Below are 19,359 nucleotides of genomic sequence, written 5' to 3' on the forward strand. Positions count from 1 at the left end.
ATCGCGTTACGAACCTGGGTTTCCTTTTTCAAGCATCGCTCGGGTTCAGGAAGAAGGGTCCGACGCGGAAGGAAAGGGATGGCCTCCGGCCATACTCCCGAGGACAGGGCCTCCTGAATCTCGCTGAGCAAAAGGGCGAACCGAACGGATCACCTCAAATTGGTGATAATTTACGAAGCTTCGGCTACGATAGACCTGGTGGCTTGGACCGAGTGGCCGGCTGGTCCTTGGCAGGTTTTTGATGACGGAGTTTCCGGAGTACATGCGGTTCCCTACTCGGTAATATACGTGGAATGGAAAGCCAAAAGCTATATCCCGTATCGGTCCATTGGTACCAGATGTATCTAATGCCTGATGAAATGGCATGGCTGACGCGTTCGCCGCGCCCTTTTTTCAAGGAAGATGTTTGTCTTTGAAGTTCTCTGCGCCGATTTAATCCCCAAAGGCCCGGACAATTAATGACCCTCGGCGCGCTGGCATGGGCGATGATCATGAACGAGAGTATGTCGCGGGAGACTGACCGGATTGCCGTCAGAAGTCCGTGGGCAGACAGCCTCGAAGATGCAGATCAGTAAATAATATGCAGGTATCTGCTCACTACCGTGAGGTTCAAGTGGTCGCCGGTCAGCCACCTGATGCAGGCACGGGAGAGCAAGTTGTCGTATAGGCCCTCCGCGGTAAGCAGTTTGTCGCTAGGTAATTTTATTTGTTTCTCGGAGGTGAAGCAGAGACTCTATCCAGCCGCCGGGAGGGTCTATTGCTTTGGGCACACTACTTGGACGGCTGTTGGTCCAGAGGCTTGAGCCTCCACCTATAAATTAGGAAGTTATCAAGGAAGTGTCGGACAAGTTAACCTGCTGACTATGGAGGATCGTATCACCTGCCATTATAGACATGTCTTAGGTCTAGGTTTGTGCTCTGCTGTTGCTGCGGCATCTTTGGGTAGTGGTGATGCAAGGGCCGGCAGAGATACGGCCCTATACGTGTCTCAATGGCCCTGAAATTGACTCGCTAGGAAGTGGGAGCTGCTCTTTTGTTTTGTTAATGGAACTACTCGTCCGAGTGTTGGGGAATTGCGGTCTTCAACATAAGACTTCTTTTTTTGTGGAAAGCCCCCCAGCCGAACTCTGTTTAGGGAGGTGAATAACATCATCCTAACCTTAGCGAAGAACCGTTATGATGCTTCTCCTAAAGCAAGAGCTGTCGGCCATGATGCTCAATTGCAACGCGCCAGTGGCCGTGTTCTTGCATACCTTTGGACTCGGCTGTGAAACATTGTCTTACTGTGTGTGGCTTCTCCCTCCCTCCCGCTCTCTTCAGAGACGTGAGATCATCTTGCTCTTCTCCAGTCCAGCCTCTCCTTTCACGTAGCATCTTCGAAACTCAAAATGTCAGCCGTTATCTCGGAAAGATCTTACGCTCCTGCCGTCCCGTCGCCCTTGAACCCCGCGAGTTGCCGCATGAGCCGTCCCAGGAACTCTCGACGGGGCAGCAGGATCATCAACCGAGCCCACACGCCCCCGTTGACACTCAGCCCGACCCAGCGCCTCTTAAGGCAGAAGGCAGCGGCGGCGTGGAAGTCGAAGACTCTTCTCGCCGTGAGGGCACCCGAGCCAGAACCAGATCACCCAGACCAAGATATCCACGTCACACGGACGGGATCCGACGAGACCCGCGAGGAGATCCAGACGCATAGCAACGAGGAACGCCCAGCGATAGACCTGGAGAATGGGACGGGACTTCCCATACAGGATTCACACCCGGGCGAGAAAGGTCCTCTCGACGCCGATTACTGGGTCGACATGACGGGCGTTTCGGGCTACCTCACCCTGGGGCCCAGCGCCATGGGAGACATCCCTAGACAGCTCTCTTCTGGGCCACCCGCGTGGCGCGTCTTATTAGTCATTTGCCTAGCCAGCATCTTCAGTCTCCTCCCCGCCTTACAACGCCAATCAATCCTGTGACAGGCATCAACAAGTTCGTGGAATTCACACAAGGATATCGAGATCGAAGAGGGGGGAGAGGATCGCTTTCTGATTTTCAAGAGGAGTGAGCCGCGGTACGCTTAAGTGCCTTTTCAGAACCCAAACCGGGGTTATCAGGCCACCTGTTTATATCCTTGTTTGCACCCCGTACAGTAATATACATCGTCGTCGCTCAACATCGTCGGGATCTCCTTATGGGAGTCGTTATCTCATCTTCTTGTCATCTTGATCGGCCTCGGTATCGGAATTCGAGGCTGGGGTTTGGGTGGAACTGGCCGAGGCCTCCTTGCTGGCCTCCTCGTTTTGCTTCTCGATGGCGATCCCGACCTGCCAGATGGCTCGCTCGAGCTCGATTTCAAGCTGGGGGAGGTCCAATTCCTCCGTTATCCCTTTGCAGTTCTCCTGGGAAAGGAGCATGACCTCGCCTGTGTGATGATCAGGACCCAAGGCCGTGGACGTGCCGGTGTTCCCCAACTGCTCTGCTTCGGGACTTGTGGTGGGTTTTGTGGAGGCCCGCAAGGGATGCCTGTGGTTTGCGTATACAGCATCAAGAATTGGCGACCTCGTAAGTGTGAGGAGGTTGTTCTGCAGGAGGAATCGGATATGCTTGCCGCCGGACAGGGCACGCCAATGCGACCAAGCGCGGTAGACGAGATAAAAGAATGGGATGTTGGGGATCCTTATCAAGGGAATCAGCATCCAAGCATCATCATCTCACAGTCTATGACCCGTAGAGACTTACAAGGGAATAAGCGCAACCGGCGCCGTGATAGGCATGCCGACGAAGCACCATATCAGTTTTCTCCGGTGCAGCGTTTCCCTCTCAGTAGCCAACCTCCCCAGTACGTCGCCAACCTTGCTGGCGGGGATCAGGGTCTCTGGATAGATGACCTCGACCTTATCTGTGCCGTTCAACTCCTCCATCCTCCGCCTCTCTGACAAGGGAGGAACGGATTTGAGGCCCCACTCCTCATATGGGATCCGCCTAAGAGCATGGTTTCCGTATTTGACGACCGACTTCTGCCAGCCCCGATCCCTCTTCTCCCAGCCTGCCCAAGTCTTGGCGACCCGGCTCTGGATCTTTTCCGACCATGTTTGCCTTTCGGACTTGCCGACGTCGAGGCGATGGCAGTATAGGAGGGTCCGTCTCGTAGAGATTGGGACGAGGTAGAGTCGCATCGCGGTGGCCGTCGAGCTCGCCGTGGTTGATGACCGAAACTTGCGGAGGCTCACGGCAAAATCCTGGGTTCTCAAGGGGGTAGAGGTGTCCCTTCTATGAGCGCGCACGGTGGCGGGGAATATTCATCTTCAGAAATCGATCGAGATAGAACATGCGCGGCGTTGTAATTGTCGCAGTGGTTCTGCCCCGGGAAGCTGGAAAACGCTAGCTTTGCACATGCATATTTAATATAAAAGCCGAGACTCCAGCAGACTCTGGGTGGGCGGGCAGTGACGCAAATGTCGTCATGCGTAATGTTAAAAGTCCGCGCTGGAATTGGGCTGCGTTTTGTACGGCGGGCTGTAGAGACTAGTGAGCACCATGGCGCTACGTCACAAAATACCGACAATTTAGTTGAAATAGATGTGCCAATCAATAATGGCTGGAAGCCCCTACCAACTTTCATACTCCAACCAGTAAGCGCCGTCTAGCTTCGCCCATGTCCCACCCTTTCAACGGGGAATACACAAGGCTCAGCCAGCCTTAAAAACCCCTGTCTTCCCCTGGGCTCGGCAGATCATCTTGTGTTTTCTTATCAATTTATGTTGCCGTTACACGCTTCACGAATCCGTCCCATGACCAGGTGGGGATACAACTTTGTTTATGTTCTTTTACATTTATTCCGCCCTTACCTAGGTAGAGCAGGGAGTGGTTGATAAGCATTTGGTAGCGACCACCTCTGTGGTATTTCCGTTCTTTACGGATTGTGCTACCTCTTGATCATGCGTTGACAAGCCTGCCGAAGCCAATTCTCTGGATCTTATGTCACGCATCGGCGTGACGTGGGCATTAGCTAGTCACGATGACTGCTTTTGCTCCAGACGCAACCCCTCCAGGCACTCGCATATCTGTCGCAACAGGAAGCACAGCGGTCGATAGCCATGGGGCCCATCACCGAGCGCCTAGGTCGCTACCCCGTAAGTGTATCGTTGGTAGCCCCCGAGTTACCATATCGCTAACTCTCTGCAAGCTTGGATTGGGTCCTACGAGGTACGACGAGGAGAAACACCAAACGTCGATGAATTACTATTCAACCGACCCCCTCCCCGGGCAGTCCAGGCCCACCACAACAATACGCCGTCCTCACCCCCGGTTGCGAGGAGGGTTTCCAAGGATGGCTATATCGACATGTACGACGACTCCCGGCTGCGGGCGGGGAAGAGACCGAAAGTCACGCTACAAAGCCTACTGCAAGGCAAGAATGGGCCGATGAGGGGGAGGAAGTGGGATCATCTCCGCTCAGCCGAGCCCGTCATCGTGTCCGGCTATCTCGCCTCGAAGCCCGGTTCTCCGTGGCGGAGCTTTGTCCGATCCTCCGAGTACGGCCACCTCCCGAACGAAGAGGCCGAGATTGTGGGCGTTGACATGCTGGATAAGCTTCAACCAGGGTTTAATGACCCCGTGCACATCCCGCGGTTTCCCGACTTGGAAAAGACACGGCGTGCACGCACATCGGCGGTCTATAAGCGGGCCTGGAACATCATCCTCAAACACCCCCTGGTGCCGCTCGCCTTCCGACTGACTGTCCTGCTGACGTCGATAATCGCCCTGGCCCTCTCTGTGCGTATATACGAGATTGAAAACGTCGCGGTAGACTCCAGCGCAGAGCGGACGCAGGCGATCGTGGCCATCGTGGTGGACACGCTGGCGATTCCATATATCGGCTACATGACGTGGGACGAGTATACTGGCAAGCCACTCGGCCTACGGCCTCCGACTGAGAAGATATCGCTGATCCTTATGGATTTGTTCTTCATCATATTCAAATCTGCGAGCACGAGTCTGGCGTTCGAGGCGCTGGTTTATCACAACAGCCTCCAGGCCAGTGTGCGATACTACTCCAGGGCGCTTAGTGCCTTCCAGACAGTGAGCCTGATATCATGGACCATGAATTTCACTGTAAATGTATTCCGGTTAGTGCAAAAGCTTGGCGGCAGCGACGAGGAGGGTGCTGCTCATATGTGGGGCGGCCATGGGTCCGTCTGAGAATACCAACATTGCTGTATAATATGGAAGACGGCGTTCCTCTGCCCAAGGGCAGTATTAGTCCGATTTAGTCACTACCTACCTAACCGATGTATGTGCTCCGGTGATGGTGACTGCGACGCTACGCTGATGCCACTTAGATCGGACGCATGATACACCACCCGATAGCACTGACTACCGTAGCTACCTAACCTTAGGTACCGTACCTATATCTCTTTCGGTCAGGTGCCGGACTCATTGGCTGTCGGACCTCAAAGTATGGAGCTTTAAAAACAGCACGAAAGTAGGTTTGCACCAGCCTTAAAACAGTCTCCAAGCTTCCATTGTATCTCCTCTTAACCTAGCTGCGGCTGCGCGTGCTCGGGCCAATCATGCGCCAGTGGAGGGTTTAAGGCGGCAAAACTGGGCCAGTTAAAGTTGGTAAGTAAGCCCAGAAATCTGTCAGCCTGCCGCCGTGTCGCCTGCCCCGGATCAGCCAGCCGTCCATCAAAATCCAAGGCAGGCGAACCATACTCTTCAACCTAAATTTACCAGACTCGACCAAGGTATTTGAATACCGTACCCATTTTTCCGGCGTGATCCTTCGAACGCTTTTTGCACCTGCGCCAGGCGCGACCTCTACCTTCCCAAAGGCAACGATTCCCGCCACACACCGGTCCTTTTCTCCACAACCCACCGTCCTGCCCAGCAACATCGGCCAAGAGCCACCGACCGACTTTAAAGCTCAAGCACATCTTCTCGTTAATTTCTCCTCAGGCTACCTCAGTCGTGGCGTGTCATCCCAGACCGCTTCTTGCCGCGCGTCCGTCTGAGCCAGCAAGGCCCAGACGTCCCTCGGATACCAAACATGGTGCCAGCTCTGCGATCGGGGATGCCATCCCAACCCGACCGTGATGACATCAACAAGACGTGAGTCTGCCCGAAAAGAGACACATTTTGGACTTCAACCCTAACTAGCTCCAGCTGGCTGTACCTCCAGGACGGCATCGACCGCATCATGGACAACTTGCAGGATGGCATCGACATGCAGACGGTATGGCCATGTCCTATCTAATCTATATATTCCAGGACAATGCTAATCACCTGGCGCTTGCAGTACATGGGAATCTACACGTGAGCTCGGCCTTCTCGGTGACGACCAGGGTACCCATTAATACTGACCGTCTGGCAGGGCTGTTCACAACTTCTGTACCTCACAGAAGGCCGTCGGATTCACTCCACACCAGAATATCAGTACGGGTGCCCACCGTGGAGGTTTGTAGCACTGCCGGGCGGTTCCCTTGCACTTAACACTGTTGGCTCACTTTTTGATAGCTCACCTTCTCGGAGAGGACCTCTACAATAAGCTCATCGATTATCTGACGCGCCGTTTGGAGAAGCTTTACGAAGAATCCAGATCCCATACCGATGAGGCTCTACTGGCCTTTTACATCAAGCAATGGAGCCGTTACACGGTTGCCGCAAAATACACCCACCACCTCTTCCGCTACCTCAACCGGCATTGGGTGAAGCGTGAGATGGACGAAGGGAAGAAGCACATCTACGACGTCTATACTCTCCATCTGGTCCAGTGGCGCACTGTGCTGTTTTCAAAGGTTTCGGGAAGAGTTATGAACGCGGTCCTGAAACTCGTGGAGAAGCAGCGCAACGGCGAGACTATCGAGTACGGCCAGATCAAGCAAGTTGTCGACTCCTTTGTCTCCTTGGGCCTGGACGACGCCGATCCCTCGAAGACGACCCTCGATGTATACCGGTACCATTTCGAACGCCCCTTCTTGGAGGGCACGAGAGAATTCTACATGGCCGAGAGCAAGCAATTTGTAGCCGAGAATAGCGTCGTCGAGTACATGAAGAAGGCCGAGGCCCGCCTGGACGAAGAGGAGGAGCGGGTGAAGATGTTCCTGCACGCGGATATAGCGATTCCATTGAAGAAGGCCTGTAACCAGGTCCTCATTGCCGACCACTCCAACCTCCTCCGCGAGGAATTCCAGGGCTTGCTGGATACCGACAGGGAGGAAGATATGGGGCGCATGTACAGCTTACTTGCGCGGATTCCTGACGGCCTGACTCCTCTCCGGCAAAAGTTCGAGGCCCATGTGCGGACCGCGGGTCTGGCAGCGGTCACCAAGGTGTCCTCGGATGCAGAGAAGCTCGAGCCAAAGGTCTACGTGGACGCTCTGCTTGAGATCCACAGCCACTACCAAAACCTTGTCAAGAAGGCCTTCAGCGACGAGGCAGAGTTCACCAGGTCTCTGGATAATGCTTGCAGAGAATTCGTCAACAGAAATGACGTGTGTAAGTCGGGGTCGAACAAGTCACCCGAGCTCTTGGCCAAATACACCGACATCCTCCTTCGCAAGGGCGGTACAGGCATAGGAGAAGCCGAGTTGGAGAATACTCTCACACGGATAATGACTGTCTTCAAGTACATCGATGACAAGGATGTCTTCCAGAAGTTCTACTCGCGTATGCTTGCACGGCGACTTGTGCATAGCAACTCGTCCTCGGACGACGCCGAGACCAGCATGATCAGCAAGCTGAAGGAGGCTTGCGGTTTTGAGTACACCAACAAGCTCCAGAGGATGTTCCAGGATATGCAGATATCCAAGGATCTGAACGCCGGGTTCAAAGAACACACCCAGGGCTTGGACAGCAAGGTTCTCGATTCCCAGTACTCCATCCTTGGCACCGGGTTCTGGCCGTTGACGCCCCCAAACACGACCTTCAACCCGCCGATCGAGATCTCGATGGATTGCGAGCGGTTCTCACGATTCTACAAGAATAAGCACGAGGGCCGGAAGCTTACTTGGCTGTGGCAGCTCTGCAAAGGTGAAGTCAAGGCGACCTACTGCAAGAACACGAAGACCCCCTACACCTTCCAGGTTTCTCTGTATCAGATGGCCATCCTCCTTCTGTTCAATGACAAGGACCAGCACACTTATGAGGATATTGCGTCGACTACACAGCTCAACGCCGACGCGCTGGATCCATCTCTCTCCATCCTATGCAAGGCCAAAGTACTCATCCCGAAGCCCGACGGCGACAAGGTTGGCCCGGGCAAGACTTTCCGCCTAAACTATGACTTCAAGAGTAAGAAAGTCCGAGTAAACTTGAACGTCGGCATGAAGTCGGAATCGAAGCAAGAGGAGGTTGAGACGAACAAGACGATCGAGGAAGACCGCAAGCTTCTTCTACAGGTACGTCGGATTTTGTTTCTGGGGTTCTTGACCATAGCTGACCCTGTCTTTCTAGTCTGCCATCGTGCGTATCATGAAGGCGCGGAAGCGCATGACTTATCAGCAACTCCTTCTCGAGACTGCGCATCAGATCCGTCATCGATTTGTGCCACCAGTCGCGGATATCAAGAAGTGCGTCGAGATCCTCCTCGACAAGGAATATCTCGAACGACTCGACGACGACGAACTCGGTTATCTGGCATAGACAGACTGCTTTTTGACGTGGCCATTGCGCGTTTCCTTTGCTCGCGCTCCCTGAATATGTATCATCTTCTCAGAACTGCTTTCCCTCCCGGCCGCCCCGTGTCTAGGTCTGCATCACCCTAACCCGCTCAGCATAGAGTCATAGACGTGAGCTTGGCGGGGCCCGTGGCCTTGGAACTCGAGACAAAGGGTAGCCTGGTTTAGATCGTTGCATTATTTCGAATACTCCTTGTGCAGGATATTCAAGACGGTAGCAGGGAATCGTATATGTTTATTTCCAATGACGATCTTGGGGGGGAACGAGCAAATAGGGGGCCCGGGGGGACGGGGGGGGAGAGGGTGGAAGGATGGGATGGAGAGCATGATTAGTTGGATGCTTTTGAACAACCTCGGTGGATTGGGCCAAGACGAGGCTTTCAGGAGTTACTTGTCTTTGCCAGGGCCCATCAGTACAGGCAGTTTTGGTGAGCAACCTTCCCGAACCTCGATTCGTCCCAGGACCGGGCGGCATCGAGAAGCAATACGAAGAATCCAATTCAAACGACTTCCAACTTTTCTTGCTTAATTTTGTTTCTTGTGATATGAAAAATTCCCAAGCTAGCCTGTACTCTCGAAGACTAGGTCCTTAATCCACGGGCATGGTATAAAGCTGCTCATGACCATGCACCGCACCGGTCCCATTCTTATCCAGAGGCCTATCTATGTATATGATATAGCCTGCAGGCTCTCCCTGCTTGCGTTGTTGACCAGCTCAGATTCAACCATCATCCCTAATCCAGATCCAGTTCATGTGAGTTGCCAAATCTAACCCTGAACCCCACCAAGTAGCGTCGACACGGGGGCGTGCACCAGAGTCAAGTCACGTTCCGAGTCTTGGACTCCCAATGTAGAAACGAGGCAGCGTCATGTCATGCATGGTATGTGTGAAGAATGATATTCATCTTCCCCTTCCTTCCTCTCTTTTTCGGGCCTGTCTCCTCTGGCTCGAAATAGATACACCGGCGCCGTTCCATGGCAGACCAGTCGCCACGCCTTGTCTCCTGTTAGATAATTTGTGGATGTATGTGTAGGTATCGTACGACATAAGGAAGATCGCTGCTGCGTGGGATTCGCGAATTGAGCTCCCTCGGCGAGATAGGGCCGTTGTTGAACTACGCCAAACCAGTGTCCATCTTCCCGAGATAGGTAGCCAGTCATCCCAGCCAATACTCCGAAGGAAATCAAACTAAACACAGGTATTTTCGATGCCTCTGCTATCGAAGTCCCCCCAAGTCAGGCAAGTTTGCCCAAGTGCAGAGTGCAAGCCCAGTCTCCATCCTGAGGTAATAAAGAAGAGTAGAGTCAAGGACACAAGCAAAGAAAAGAGTCATCGCTAATTCCCAGGGCGAAGATCGAGAGCGAAGGTCGGCCAACGCCAGTAGCAAAACCGTTAGTACCCCAAACGCCACGTGATGCTCTTCTTAATCGCAGCTCAAAAGACCCCGGTGGGAGTCATTAATGGTATCGAAACCGTGAAAGCGCCGAATGAACCGTAACCTCAGGACATTCACAGAATACCAGAATCCTTGAGGGCATTATTTAAGATGGTCTCCTTCACAGCAGCGAAGACCAGACGGATGTTTGAGGTGTTTGTCGCCTGCGTCAGACTAAGGAAAGTTTGGTCAGCTCCTTGGTTCGGGTTGGCAAGTCTGGGGGTATCGTCGAAGCTTACTGAGGATAGAGATTCAGGTGAGCGCGGTTGACCTGGTTGAATCTCCAGAGAAGGTATTTGGCAGCCTTGTTGACGTCATTGCCGCCGGAGTAGTCTGGGAAGTAATTCCCTAGTGGTGACCTGGAGAGCTTCTGCTTGAAGATATCCACCTTGTTCAGGAAGAGGATGATGCTGGTCCTCATAAACCATCTCGAGTTAACGACCGAGTCGAACAAGAGCAGGCTCTCCATCATGCGGTTCTGCCCATCCCCGTCAGCTACGTTGTCTCAGACTCGTGGCTGCTCTGCCAAGACTCACCTGGCTGCTCTCTTCGAGTAAGACCTGATCATACTCGCTTAGCGCCACGCAGAATATGATAGACGTGACGTTTTCAAAGCAGTGAATCCACTTCTTGCGCTCACTCCTTTGCCCTCCAACATCGAACATGCTAGTTGTTTCTGCGTCAGACAACAGGCTCGTCCCGACATTCCGGCGCAGAAAAACTTACTGTATGCTCAACTGCCCCATTTGGAACCTTGTCTCGTAGATACCGGTTGTTTTTGTTCTGGCACGTAATACATCCATCTCGTTGGGGAGGTAGTCGGGCCTGACGATCCTCTCGGCCTCCTGGAAGAAGCTGCACACATAGGTTAGCTTGGGGGAACCAAAGGGCACACCATATAGCAGCCGGGTCTCAACGCACTACTCGGCCGAGTCCATCAAGTAAAACTCGGTCTGCCGTTCCATCAACAGGTCCTTGGCAGGGTCGTTCCATATTGACCTTACTGCCTCTCCGACCTTTGGATCTATCATGGCCTGGGGGCCTGATTCGACGGTGTAATTGAGGATGAACTGGCAGCACGGCTTGTTCTCCTCTATCACGGGCTCGATCTCGAACTGTTGCATGGCATGGATGACGGCTTTTGCGCATTCGATCAGGTTCTTAAACACGGTGGGTCGGTAGTTGTAGAGCTCATCCTCGGAGTATCCTTTCAAATGTATGATTTTCATCTGCTTAACGATCGTCGACTTGCCGCTCTCGCCGGAGCCTATACGGTTGGTTGATTTAGCATACGGCTTCGAAGTAGGGCCTAGCAGCCCGGGATCCGGTGTACATACCGAGCAGCAGGATCTTGCATTCTCGCCGTAACCTCTTGGAGTCCTCCTCGAGCTCCTTGTCAATTTTCTGACTGATTTTCTTGAGCTCCGCCTCCTCACTGCTGGCACTCATACAAAGGCCCATGTTGGACAGTAACTCGAGGCTCGAGCAGGAGCCAAGGAAGGTTGGGTGCGTCAGGGGCGGCCAGATCCGTGGCAATTGGGGCGCAAAGGGAATCGCCGATTCGATACTCGCTTGGTGAGGAGCCTGGGCTAATACCCCATGGGAGCGACGCAGTACTGTTGTCAGCGGCACACTGGCGGAAAGTGCCCGGCCTGCGGGCGTTGTCGACTACACAACAGCGAGGCAGTGCCAAGGCGGGCTTTGCAGTTGTAGCGACTTCTATCCCAAGGGGGGGGGGCAAGACTCCGGTGGAGTTGCCGGAGTTGGGATCCGGCAGGTCTAGAAGGGCCCGACAAGTAAAAATGGAACCGTGGACGAAGCGACGGAGAGCGATTGTCCTTGAACCTCCAGAGGCGATTGCGGGCGATGCCGTGGGGCAGAGGCAAGTGGAGAGAGAACAAGGTAATCGGTGTGGGAACAAGCAGCGAGGAGGGACTCGGAATGCTGAGGCTAAGGTTTGCTCTGCGATTTTGCCAAATGAGGCGGATTTCAGATTCTTTGTTGCCTGAGTGCAGGTGACGACGGGCAGAAGGAGCTGGGGGAAGACAGGACAGCAGCATCCATGATATCCGCCCGGCTTACTGGGTTGGTAGGACTGGTGGTAGAAGCGGAATATGGCGCTACCATTGGATTTGGGACCAGCAAAACCACCACCAGATACCTGCGCATTGGCGCCGGGTGCGGTACAAAACACAAGTAACTTGGACGGGCCCGTGCATGATTTCATTAGTCCCATTTCGTTACGCAGCAGCTACGCAGGATCTCCGCCCTGTGTGGCTGCACTAAACTCTTGGGGCTAGCAGGCCTCTAACACACCGAATTGATCAGTGGCCGGCCTCCCAAGCGCGCCTCAACGAATAGTATTCCTGCAATAACTATGCCGATCAATGTCGCTATTTTGCCTCCTTTGTCGTTTTATGGCACACTATGAGCTATGCAGCAGAATAAAATGTAGACGGATTGTTGAGACATCTATTGTTGGCCGAGTCAAGTTCAGCCGTGAACTGCTATTATTAACCTTTCCGATGGAAGCAGTGGTCAACCTGGGGAAGCGGGGGCGTGCTGGCCCCGGAAGACGGATCCGGGCAGCTCTCTACCCTACCATGAACAGGTTCTTCCCATGATGGAAACAACTATTTGAGACGGCCGCTAGCTGGACCGGCGATCACTTTGTCCCAATGCCTGCATCCATCAATCGCTTCCTCTGTACCTCGAAGGAGGTCGATTCGATTGTTATGAACTTCATTTCATTTATTATTTTAATTTTTGTTTTCGACAACAGCCGCTATTTCCAACACCATCCCCACAAAACTTAAACAGGGCGTTGCCTGCTTTGGTAGCTGTCCGGAAGGTTTCCTAGTGTGAACGGTAGCACAGACTGCCGTCTGATTTGCACGGATCGAATAGGAAGTTAATCCCTAGGTAGCCGGGTTGCGTGTCCCATCCGCGAACAGGAACCGACCAGGCCAACCCGGCCATTTTCAGCGCCACGTCCAGCGTCCCTTGTCTGAACTTCGTATCTAGAAATGACTCGGCGGCACACTCCTCGAGGAACGTACGCTGGCGCAGGGGAAAGCAGACAAAACATATCGCTTGCCACGTTGCAATTTTGAGCCACGTTGCAATTTTGAATCTGATGGAAGCCCAGCTCCCCCCCGCGATCGCTCCCCGCAACCACGTGTCGTGTCTACGACTCCACATGCCCATGTTTTGTCTTTGCAGCAGAAACTGCATACCTGGGGTATTTTCTTTCGTCCAAACGCCCAACTGGTCGCGGTCGAGCCCCTGACATGTACTCAATGTCTTGGCGTATCAAGAGCATTTCTTTGTCTCTAATTCAACGGCCACCTCCTGTACATACCTATCTATCCACCTAGCCCGCTACTAGGGCTCTTTTCTGTTAGAGTTACGGACCACTCAACTAGGTATTAGCTAAGCACCAGCTAAGGGTCGTACAACGCCGGCTGTTCCAGACGGAGAGCTCCCAAGGCAGCAGCTCTGGTCTGTACTTGGCATGGTACCTGGTATTGCCTGCCTAGCCCCTCGGTACCTGAATACTTCTACCATAGAATCATAGAACTTCCAGAAGGGGCACCTCGAGGCTTCGACTGTTTGGACTTGTTTCCTCTCCCGGCAATCATGCAGGCAGCCTTGGCAGCTTCCCGATTCAAGTGCCGGGTCCGAGTGACCCCGGCTACCGGGGTAGGTGATGCAGTCATTAACCAAAGGCTGTTGAATCCATCGGGATTAGCTAGCGCGCGGAAGATGTGTCTAGGTGCTCCAGACAAGCTATATTCGCCACTCACCCACAGCTCCCTAGGTAGGTAGGTAGTCGGGCCGTAGTCACCTTCGCAGGACGCAGTACATGAATCAAGACACCTACTCCGCCAGATAAGGCAGTTGCCTCCCATTGCCAGCCTGGGTAAGCCTAGGGTTACCATCCTGCAGGGTGCTCGAGTCACGTTAACCAATGAGCTGCCCGATACTATCTGAGACGCAATCAAGCTTCATCGTCCTTCTCTCGTCCCAACTTCACACACATATCTGCTTTCCGATGACAGAATAGAGCGAGTTGCAGGTATGCGTCTTTCTAGAAGCCTAGGGAAGCCTGGACTTTCCTGTGGGCGGTCCGCGTCAGGAATGAAAGTTGGGAAGGGGAGGGGTGGTTGACAAATAGCATGACCCGGATCTCGTAACCTTACACTCCAGACACCACCGAGTTAGCCGCAAGTATGTTCGATATATGAGAATCTCTAGAGGTGCTTGACTACAAGCCTGAGTAGAGGAGTGTCTTCCCAACAGCTCACTCAACCCCAAGTAGGTAGTTTCTCCTGACCTCTTCTCGCATGGCCACGCATCACGTAACATACCTGACGATCGGAGCACTCTCTCATTGTCCAAATCCTGGAGTATTCCCGCAGGCACAGCGAAAGAGACGGAGGTCCCTATTATAAGACACATTATTGCCCCGGTGTCCTGACTTCAAACGAAAAGATGCATGCCACTTTCACATAAATTCCGCACACCGATGCCTCGACTTCCAGACACATTTCCCGCCAAATCGCAACCGAAGAACCAAAAAGTCTTTCATGTATCCGATTGCTCACGCCATGCTATTTGTATATAAATGTATATATCAACATATACAAAACCCCCCAACCCCCCCTCCCTAACCCCCCTCACAGCACAGCAGCCCTCCCCTCCGCCGTGGCCGAGTCTTCGTCCGCCCCACCCTCGGACACCCCCGCCGGTAGCGCGCCATTCTGCGCCCCCTCCGCCGCAGAGCTCCTCCTCCGCTCGGCGGCGGCGGAGAGCGGGCGACCCCTCGGCGACGCCGGGTGCGACTGCGACGACGTCGTCGTCGGGCTGTCGGGCCCCGACACCCCGTCCAGCAGGCTCTCGCCGAACGAGCCCTGCGTGAGCGGGCGCCTCGCCCCGCCGTCCGCGTCGTCGTAGTCGTCGTCGTCGCGGCGCAGCGACGGCGAGGCCATCATGGCGGCTGAAGACGTTGAGTAGCGGGGGCTCGAGGCGGTCTGCTGCGAGAAGGGCGACCTCGGCAGCTCCTTTTCCGTATTGCCGCCGGCGCCGGCGCCGCCATCCGGCACGCTGGCGTAGTAGGAGCTTCGACCCTTATTGCTCTTGCCCCATCCCGATCCCCATCCGCCTCCGCCGTTCCCGCCGCCGCTGGCGCCGCTGGATGATCGGCCCCACCCGGCGGCCTTGCGCTTCTCTCCCGCCCACGCCGCCCAGCTGTTCATGTACGCCCCGGCCCTGACGCCGACGGACTGTGCCGTCTGAGGCGCCCTGGTGAGGTCCACCCCCGCTGCGCCACTATACCCGGCGGCGGCGGCGGCGGTGGCGTTTCTGTCTTCCTGGCCCCCGGCACTACCGGGACCACCGTTGCTTTGCTGCTGCTGCCTCGCCTCCTCGGCCCGCTTGCGCTGCGCCTCTCGGAGGGCCTCCATGTCCGCGTACAGCTTGTTGAATATGGTGCTGGCCTTCTCCTTGCCGGCGGCCAGGTTCCGGCCGAGCACCTCCTTGCCCTGCGCGAAGCGCTCGTCGAGGTGGAGGTCCTGCACCTGCTGGGCGATGCGGCGCTGCACGTCGTCGATGGTCAGGCCGCCGGCGCATGGGTGCCTGGGCTCGACGATGTCGAAGAGGTTAGATTCCGTGTTAGCGTTCCAGATGCGGTAGTTCTCGGTGCGTGTCCAGGCGTCGACCCAGTCCGGGCCGAAGTCGTGAGACGGGTCGCCCTCGATGTGCGGCAGGACCATCCTGGGGTTGCTGCCGTGCTTCGACAGGTGGTCGTGGTACTTGACCGAGGATATCAGGGAGAGGAGATACTCTTCAAACTGGAGGCGGATGAACTCCTCGCTGCCTACGTAGCCCATGGTCTTTGGCCGGCCAGGGTTAGCGTCATCCCAGGTATCGTTAACCTCCTGGGTGATGAAGTCTATCCATCGCCGGTCCGCAACTGATAACTGCAAGGCTTGCCTCAGGGAGGCCGATGTGATGTTGATCGAGTCGTCGTCGAGATTTATGAGAATATCGCTATATCGATCCCTTTGTTGGAGCAGCAGCGAATTGGTGCTTCCAACTATGTATGACTTAGTTCCAAAGTCGGCGAGCACGTCTAGCTGCTGTAGTGGAGTGTAAGGCCCAAACAGGCTCCCCTGGAAACACCGTCAGACCCGCAAGAGCCACAGAAACTAATGTTGGTCCGGGGGGATCAAACAAGCCGCTGTGTAAAAACAGCCGTGCCGCTATCTTACGCACCTTGCCAAATATTTGGAGAGGCAGCCCCATGTACGATAGCAGAGAGTTCCGGTCACTAGTCCTCAAGCTCGTCGGCTTCGTCAATTTCCTCTCGTAGTTGTTCAATTCGGGACCAGCACAGTCCTGGAGGTTTCGCAGAAGACCAGGTATTAAAGATATTAAGGAAAACTGCATCATGCATAACCGCTCGCACCGCGAGCCGAAGAAAAGCATCTATAAATCTAGTAAGTCGAACCGTTCTTCTCGCACGAAACCTTGAGAGCAGTCGGGCGGCGTTGAGGCAACGGTAAAAGACAGGCATGTAAGGGCGGGTTGCCAACTGACCTTGGGTTGTAGCAAGCAGCACTTCAGCAGCACCAGTGTCTGCCAACGGAACTCGCGCACCAGCTCCCTCAGGCTCATGCCTAGGTACTGGTCCCTGTCCTCGTCCTTGTTCAGGGCGCCGCGCTCGCGCTCCTCGGCGAGGCTCTCCTGGAATCGGCGCAGGATCTCCGTGTCGCCGAACTCGCGCTGCGCGAACCACGCCTGCGTCACCACCCCGAGGCTCTCCCGCAGCAGGCCAAAATACTGCGGGCTGTCGGCGATGACCACCACGGCCTTTTGCACCGTCGACCGCGTCACCTCGGCCGGCCGCACCAGGAGCTGCGAGGCGTCCATCTGCCGGGTGCACGATATGCCGAAGAGGGACGTCGCGGGCGCGTCCGGCCCCGCCGGCCGCAGGAGGGTGAAGTAGGAGAAGTCTTCGGTAGATCTGCGGCACCCCCGGAGGGGGAAATTGGGTTAGCCCTTTTATCGGGGTTGAATGGTCACTCGGTGCCCCAAGCCCGGCAGCATCGCGGCCGTTGCGGGGGGAGGAGAGAAGAAGGGACTCTGAACTTACGCATGTGCCCCGTCGCTCAATGCCATGAAGGGGAGTAAAGTCCAGTCATAATCGGCTGCGGGGTCGCTCCCTTCAGGGACGCCGAACCATTTCTCGACCTCGGGTCCTCGCGCATGGTGGAAGTCGACGACGGAAACCAAGGGGGTAAAGCCCGGGGCGGACCCGCTCGTGGGTGTGGCAGGAGTCGACATGGCGTGAGTCCCTCCCTGTTTCTGCTAGCCTCGCTCTCTCTGTCTCTCTCTTTCGTGTGGGTGTTTTGAGTCGTTGCTAGCTTGAGCTTCCCTCGGCGTCGCCAATGGGTCTCGGTAAGGATGCCATGAACGGCCAAATAGGGCCAATGCCTAGAGAAACAGCGGCATATCTGTCACCAGTAGAGGAAAGGGCGAGATTTAGGGCTCCTGGTTCCCCTATTAGACCGTTGTGCTTGCGCTAAAGTTGAGGCTCAACCTCAGCTTGACCCGCTGGCTTAAGTCCAATTTTACTTTGGTACAGAAACCTTCCTATAACGATTAACTGGACGGGTAAAATTTGTATATATATATATAGGAATATTGGGAATAGCAATAATTATTTCTTTGCGCACACCGCTCCCATGACACGGATTACATAACTAAATCGTCACAGCATGCAAAACGCGGCTTTCGATCGAGCATGCAGGCAGCATTTGAGGCTCGTTTCTGTGCTTCATAGGGATTTAACCTCTCCTCTCCACCTGTTTTTGTATTCTTAACTTGGATCAGCGGGGAGACAGCTACATTGGCTGCCCAACCTAAAAAGCTGTGATCCCCCAGCGAGAGCCTCGAAAACAACGACAGGAACTGTTAAAAGTAATCTGCTGGGACTGATCGCACATGCAGGCAGAGCGGGAGCAATACACAGCCTCGGGCGGGTTGTGCTAAACTATATCGGACAGCTTTTTGCACCAATTGTGTTCTGGGTTGCCGGCCAGTTGCAGGAGCAGCCATACCAAAATCTGTTGCCACCCCAATCTACTTGGCAAGGGAGCCGGCAGCCAATTCAATTGATGATACGGTCGCCGGCTGCTTATTGCTCATGCAATGCAAGACACGCTGGCAGGTCAATGGCAGGTAAAGATGCCCCGGTTGCAAGAGCACCTTTCTCCTCCCGAGGATTCTATTAGCTGGTCGGTGTGATCGCCCGCAGCGCGTGGTCCAATCGATTCAGAGAATGGTAAAATCTCGAGTCGTGCGGCGGGAAGGCGAGTCTATAAAGAGATGGGATGAAGTGATGTTGCAGGTCTTTTTTTCGTGTTCAACATAGGGAGCATATACTTGCTGTCTTCAATGCGATTATAGGAGTAGGAGTTATGCCATATATTCCTGTAACCATGTAATCATCACCCAACCTGCAGGCTGACGGGGCGGGACTTCCCACACTTACATCATCGTCACTCCAAAGTGTGCTGCGAAATAAGCTCAAGCTGTCCTAAAAGACCTAACCTACGGCGGAGAGCCAGCGGCTCAGGCTCCGTGGCAGTGAGATAGGACAGTGAGTTAGCTTCGGGCTGTTTGATCCCTCCCAAATATGCAGTCCAGTCAGCATATTGGCAGTCGGCCGAGCGCAGACAGGGTGATCTGTGAATCTGATCTCTATTCTGCTGCCGGCATTATAGGGGGCCACATCTAGACAAAGTCCCCCTCTGTCGAGTAATACCCAAAACTCGATGGTCCCCGTTCACCATGGAAACTAGCATCATGCTTGTCCCCCCTAACCGAGCGCGACCGAGATAGAAAAGTGAATCGACGCAGAAAGGGGCCGTTTGGTCTTGCCTCATCTGCCTCATCTGCGGATCCTGCTCAAGCAACGTCAGTCCCATGCTGCAATTGATACTCCCTCCCAAATTTTGAGATCACTCTTGAACCCCATGTCTACCGTATGAACGAAAACAGGAGTCTTGACCCCTCGCCTTTCCTCGCTTTTATAACATTTCATGACAACGAAGAAGGAAAGGGGGGGGGGGGGGGGGGGGGGGGGGGGGGGGGGGCGGGGCGTGGGGGGGGGGGGGGGGGGGGGGGGGGGGGGGGGCGGGGGCGGGGGGGGGGGGGGGGGGGGGGGGGGGGGGGGGGGGGGGGGGGGGGCG

At 54.8% G+C, this 19,359-nt stretch overlaps 6 protein-coding genes across 6 annotated transcripts; 3 read left to right on the forward strand and 3 right to left on the reverse strand.

Annotated features, from left to right (window-relative positions):
* Positions 1-1,360: 1,360 nt before the first annotated feature.
* QBC33DRAFT_535740 (uncharacterized protein) lies at positions 1,361-2,392 on the forward strand. Its single transcript, XM_060427647.1, has one exon. The coding sequence runs from the start codon at positions 1,389-1,391 to the stop codon at positions 1,962-1,964; it is 576 nt and encodes a 191-aa protein (XP_060284162.1). The 5' UTR covers positions 1,361-1,388; the 3' UTR covers positions 1,965-2,392.
* QBC33DRAFT_37947 (mitochondrial K+-H+ exchange-related-domain-containing protein) lies at positions 2,077-3,266 on the reverse strand. The gene is made up of 2 exons (XM_060424053.1): positions 2,728-3,266; positions 2,077-2,664 (listed from the first exon to the last, which is right to left on the reverse strand). The coding sequence occupies exons 1-2, from the start codon at positions 3,162-3,164 to the stop codon at positions 2,190-2,192; spliced, it is 912 nt and encodes a 303-aa protein (XP_060284163.1). The 5' UTR covers positions 3,165-3,266; the 3' UTR covers positions 2,077-2,189.
* A 286-nt stretch (positions 3,267-3,552) lies between these two features.
* QBC33DRAFT_535742 (uncharacterized protein) lies at positions 3,553-5,372 on the forward strand. The gene is made up of 3 exons (XM_060427648.1): positions 3,553-4,121; positions 4,175-5,281; positions 5,331-5,372. The coding sequence occupies exons 1-2, from the start codon at positions 4,007-4,009 to the stop codon at positions 5,188-5,190; spliced, it is 1,131 nt and encodes a 376-aa protein (XP_060284164.1). The 5' UTR covers positions 3,553-4,006; the 3' UTR covers positions 5,191-5,281; positions 5,331-5,372.
* Positions 5,373-5,816: 444 nt separating this feature from the next.
* QBC33DRAFT_38164 (Cullin) lies at positions 5,817-8,771 on the forward strand. Its single transcript, XM_060424065.1, has 5 exons — positions 5,817-6,099; positions 6,154-6,303; positions 6,362-6,444; positions 6,505-8,387; positions 8,443-8,771. Exons 2-5 carry the CDS (start codon positions 6,263-6,265, stop codon positions 8,629-8,631), a joined length of 2,196 nt encoding a protein of 731 aa, XP_060284165.1. The 5' UTR covers positions 5,817-6,099; positions 6,154-6,262; the 3' UTR covers positions 8,632-8,771.
* Positions 8,772-10,001: 1,230 nt separating this feature from the next.
* Positions 10,002-11,643, reverse strand: QBC33DRAFT_38152 (guanine nucleotide binding protein, alpha subunit). Its single transcript, XM_060424064.1, has 6 exons — positions 11,440-11,643; positions 11,024-11,369; positions 10,829-10,957; positions 10,639-10,768; positions 10,342-10,580; positions 10,002-10,276 (listed from the first exon to the last, which is right to left on the reverse strand). Exons 1-6 carry the CDS (start codon positions 11,561-11,563, stop codon positions 10,177-10,179), a joined length of 1,068 nt encoding a protein of 355 aa, XP_060284166.1. The 5' UTR covers positions 11,564-11,643; the 3' UTR covers positions 10,002-10,176.
* Positions 11,644-14,781: 3,138 nt separating this feature from the next.
* Positions 14,782-17,814, reverse strand: QBC33DRAFT_618837 (transport protein Avl9-domain-containing protein; the record flags this gene model as incomplete). Its single annotated transcript, XM_060432715.1, has 4 exons — positions 17,259-17,814; positions 16,703-17,129; positions 16,379-16,591; positions 14,782-16,275 (listed from the first exon to the last, which is right to left on the reverse strand). The coding sequence occupies exons 1-4, from the start codon at positions 17,447-17,449 to the stop codon at positions 14,782-14,784; spliced, it is 2,325 nt and encodes a 774-aa protein (XP_060284167.1). The 5' UTR covers positions 17,450-17,814.
* Between the last annotated feature and the right edge of the window lie 1,545 nt (positions 17,815-19,359).

The sequence above is a fragment of the Phialemonium atrogriseum genome (assembly GCF_030411735.1).
Source record: "Phialemonium atrogriseum strain 8032-3 unplaced genomic scaffold QBC33scaffold_10, whole genome shotgun sequence".
Lineage (NCBI taxonomy): Eukaryota > Fungi > Ascomycota > Sordariomycetes > Cephalothecales > Cephalothecaceae > Phialemonium > Phialemonium atrogriseum.

What these genes read in the sequence shown, in the direction of transcription:
- QBC33DRAFT_38152 (XM_060424064.1), bottom strand. Translation starts at nt 11,563, where the DNA reads ATGGGCCTTTGTATGAGTGCCAGCAGTGAGGAGGCGGAGCTCAAGAAA. An exon ending in ATGGGGCAGTTGAGCATACA is followed by an intron (nt 10,769 to 10,828) that starts GTAAGTTTTTCT and finishes AGAAACAACTAG; the next exon opens with CATGTTCGATGTTGGAGGGC. An exon ending in CACCTGAATCTCTATCCTCA is followed by an intron (nt 10,277 to 10,341) that starts GTAAGCTTCGAC and finishes AACTTTCCTTAG; the next exon opens with TCTGACGCAGGCGACAAACA.
- QBC33DRAFT_535742 (XM_060427648.1), top strand. Translation starts at nt 4,007, where the DNA reads ATGACTGCTTTTGCTCCAGACGCAACCCCTCCAGGCACTCGCATATCT. An exon ending in AGCGCCTAGGTCGCTACCCC is followed by an intron (nt 4,122 to 4,174) that starts GTAAGTGTATCG and finishes ACTCTCTGCAAG; the next exon opens with CTTGGATTGGGTCCTACGAG.
- QBC33DRAFT_38164 (XM_060424065.1), top strand. Translation starts at nt 6,263, where the DNA reads ATGCTAATCACCTGGCGCTTGCAGTACATGGGAATCTACAC. An exon ending in CAGTACATGGGAATCTACAC is followed by an intron (nt 6,304 to 6,361) that starts GTGAGCTCGGCC and finishes ACCGTCTGGCAG; the next exon opens with GGCTGTTCACAACTTCTGTA. An exon ending in TACGGGTGCCCACCGTGGAG is followed by an intron (nt 6,445 to 6,504) that starts GTTTGTAGCACT and finishes ACTTTTTGATAG; the next exon opens with CTCACCTTCTCGGAGAGGAC.
- QBC33DRAFT_535740 (XM_060427647.1), top strand. Translation starts at nt 1,389, where the DNA reads ATGTCAGCCGTTATCTCGGAAAGATCTTACGCTCCTGCCGTCCCGTCG.
- QBC33DRAFT_37947 (XM_060424053.1), bottom strand. Translation starts at nt 3,164, where the DNA reads ATGCGACTCTACCTCGTCCCAATCTCTACGAGACGGACCCTCCTATAC. An exon ending in CCGGTTGCGCTTATTCCCTT is followed by an intron (nt 2,665 to 2,727) that starts GTAAGTCTCTAC and finishes TCCCTTGATAAG; the next exon opens with GATCCCCAACATCCCATTCT.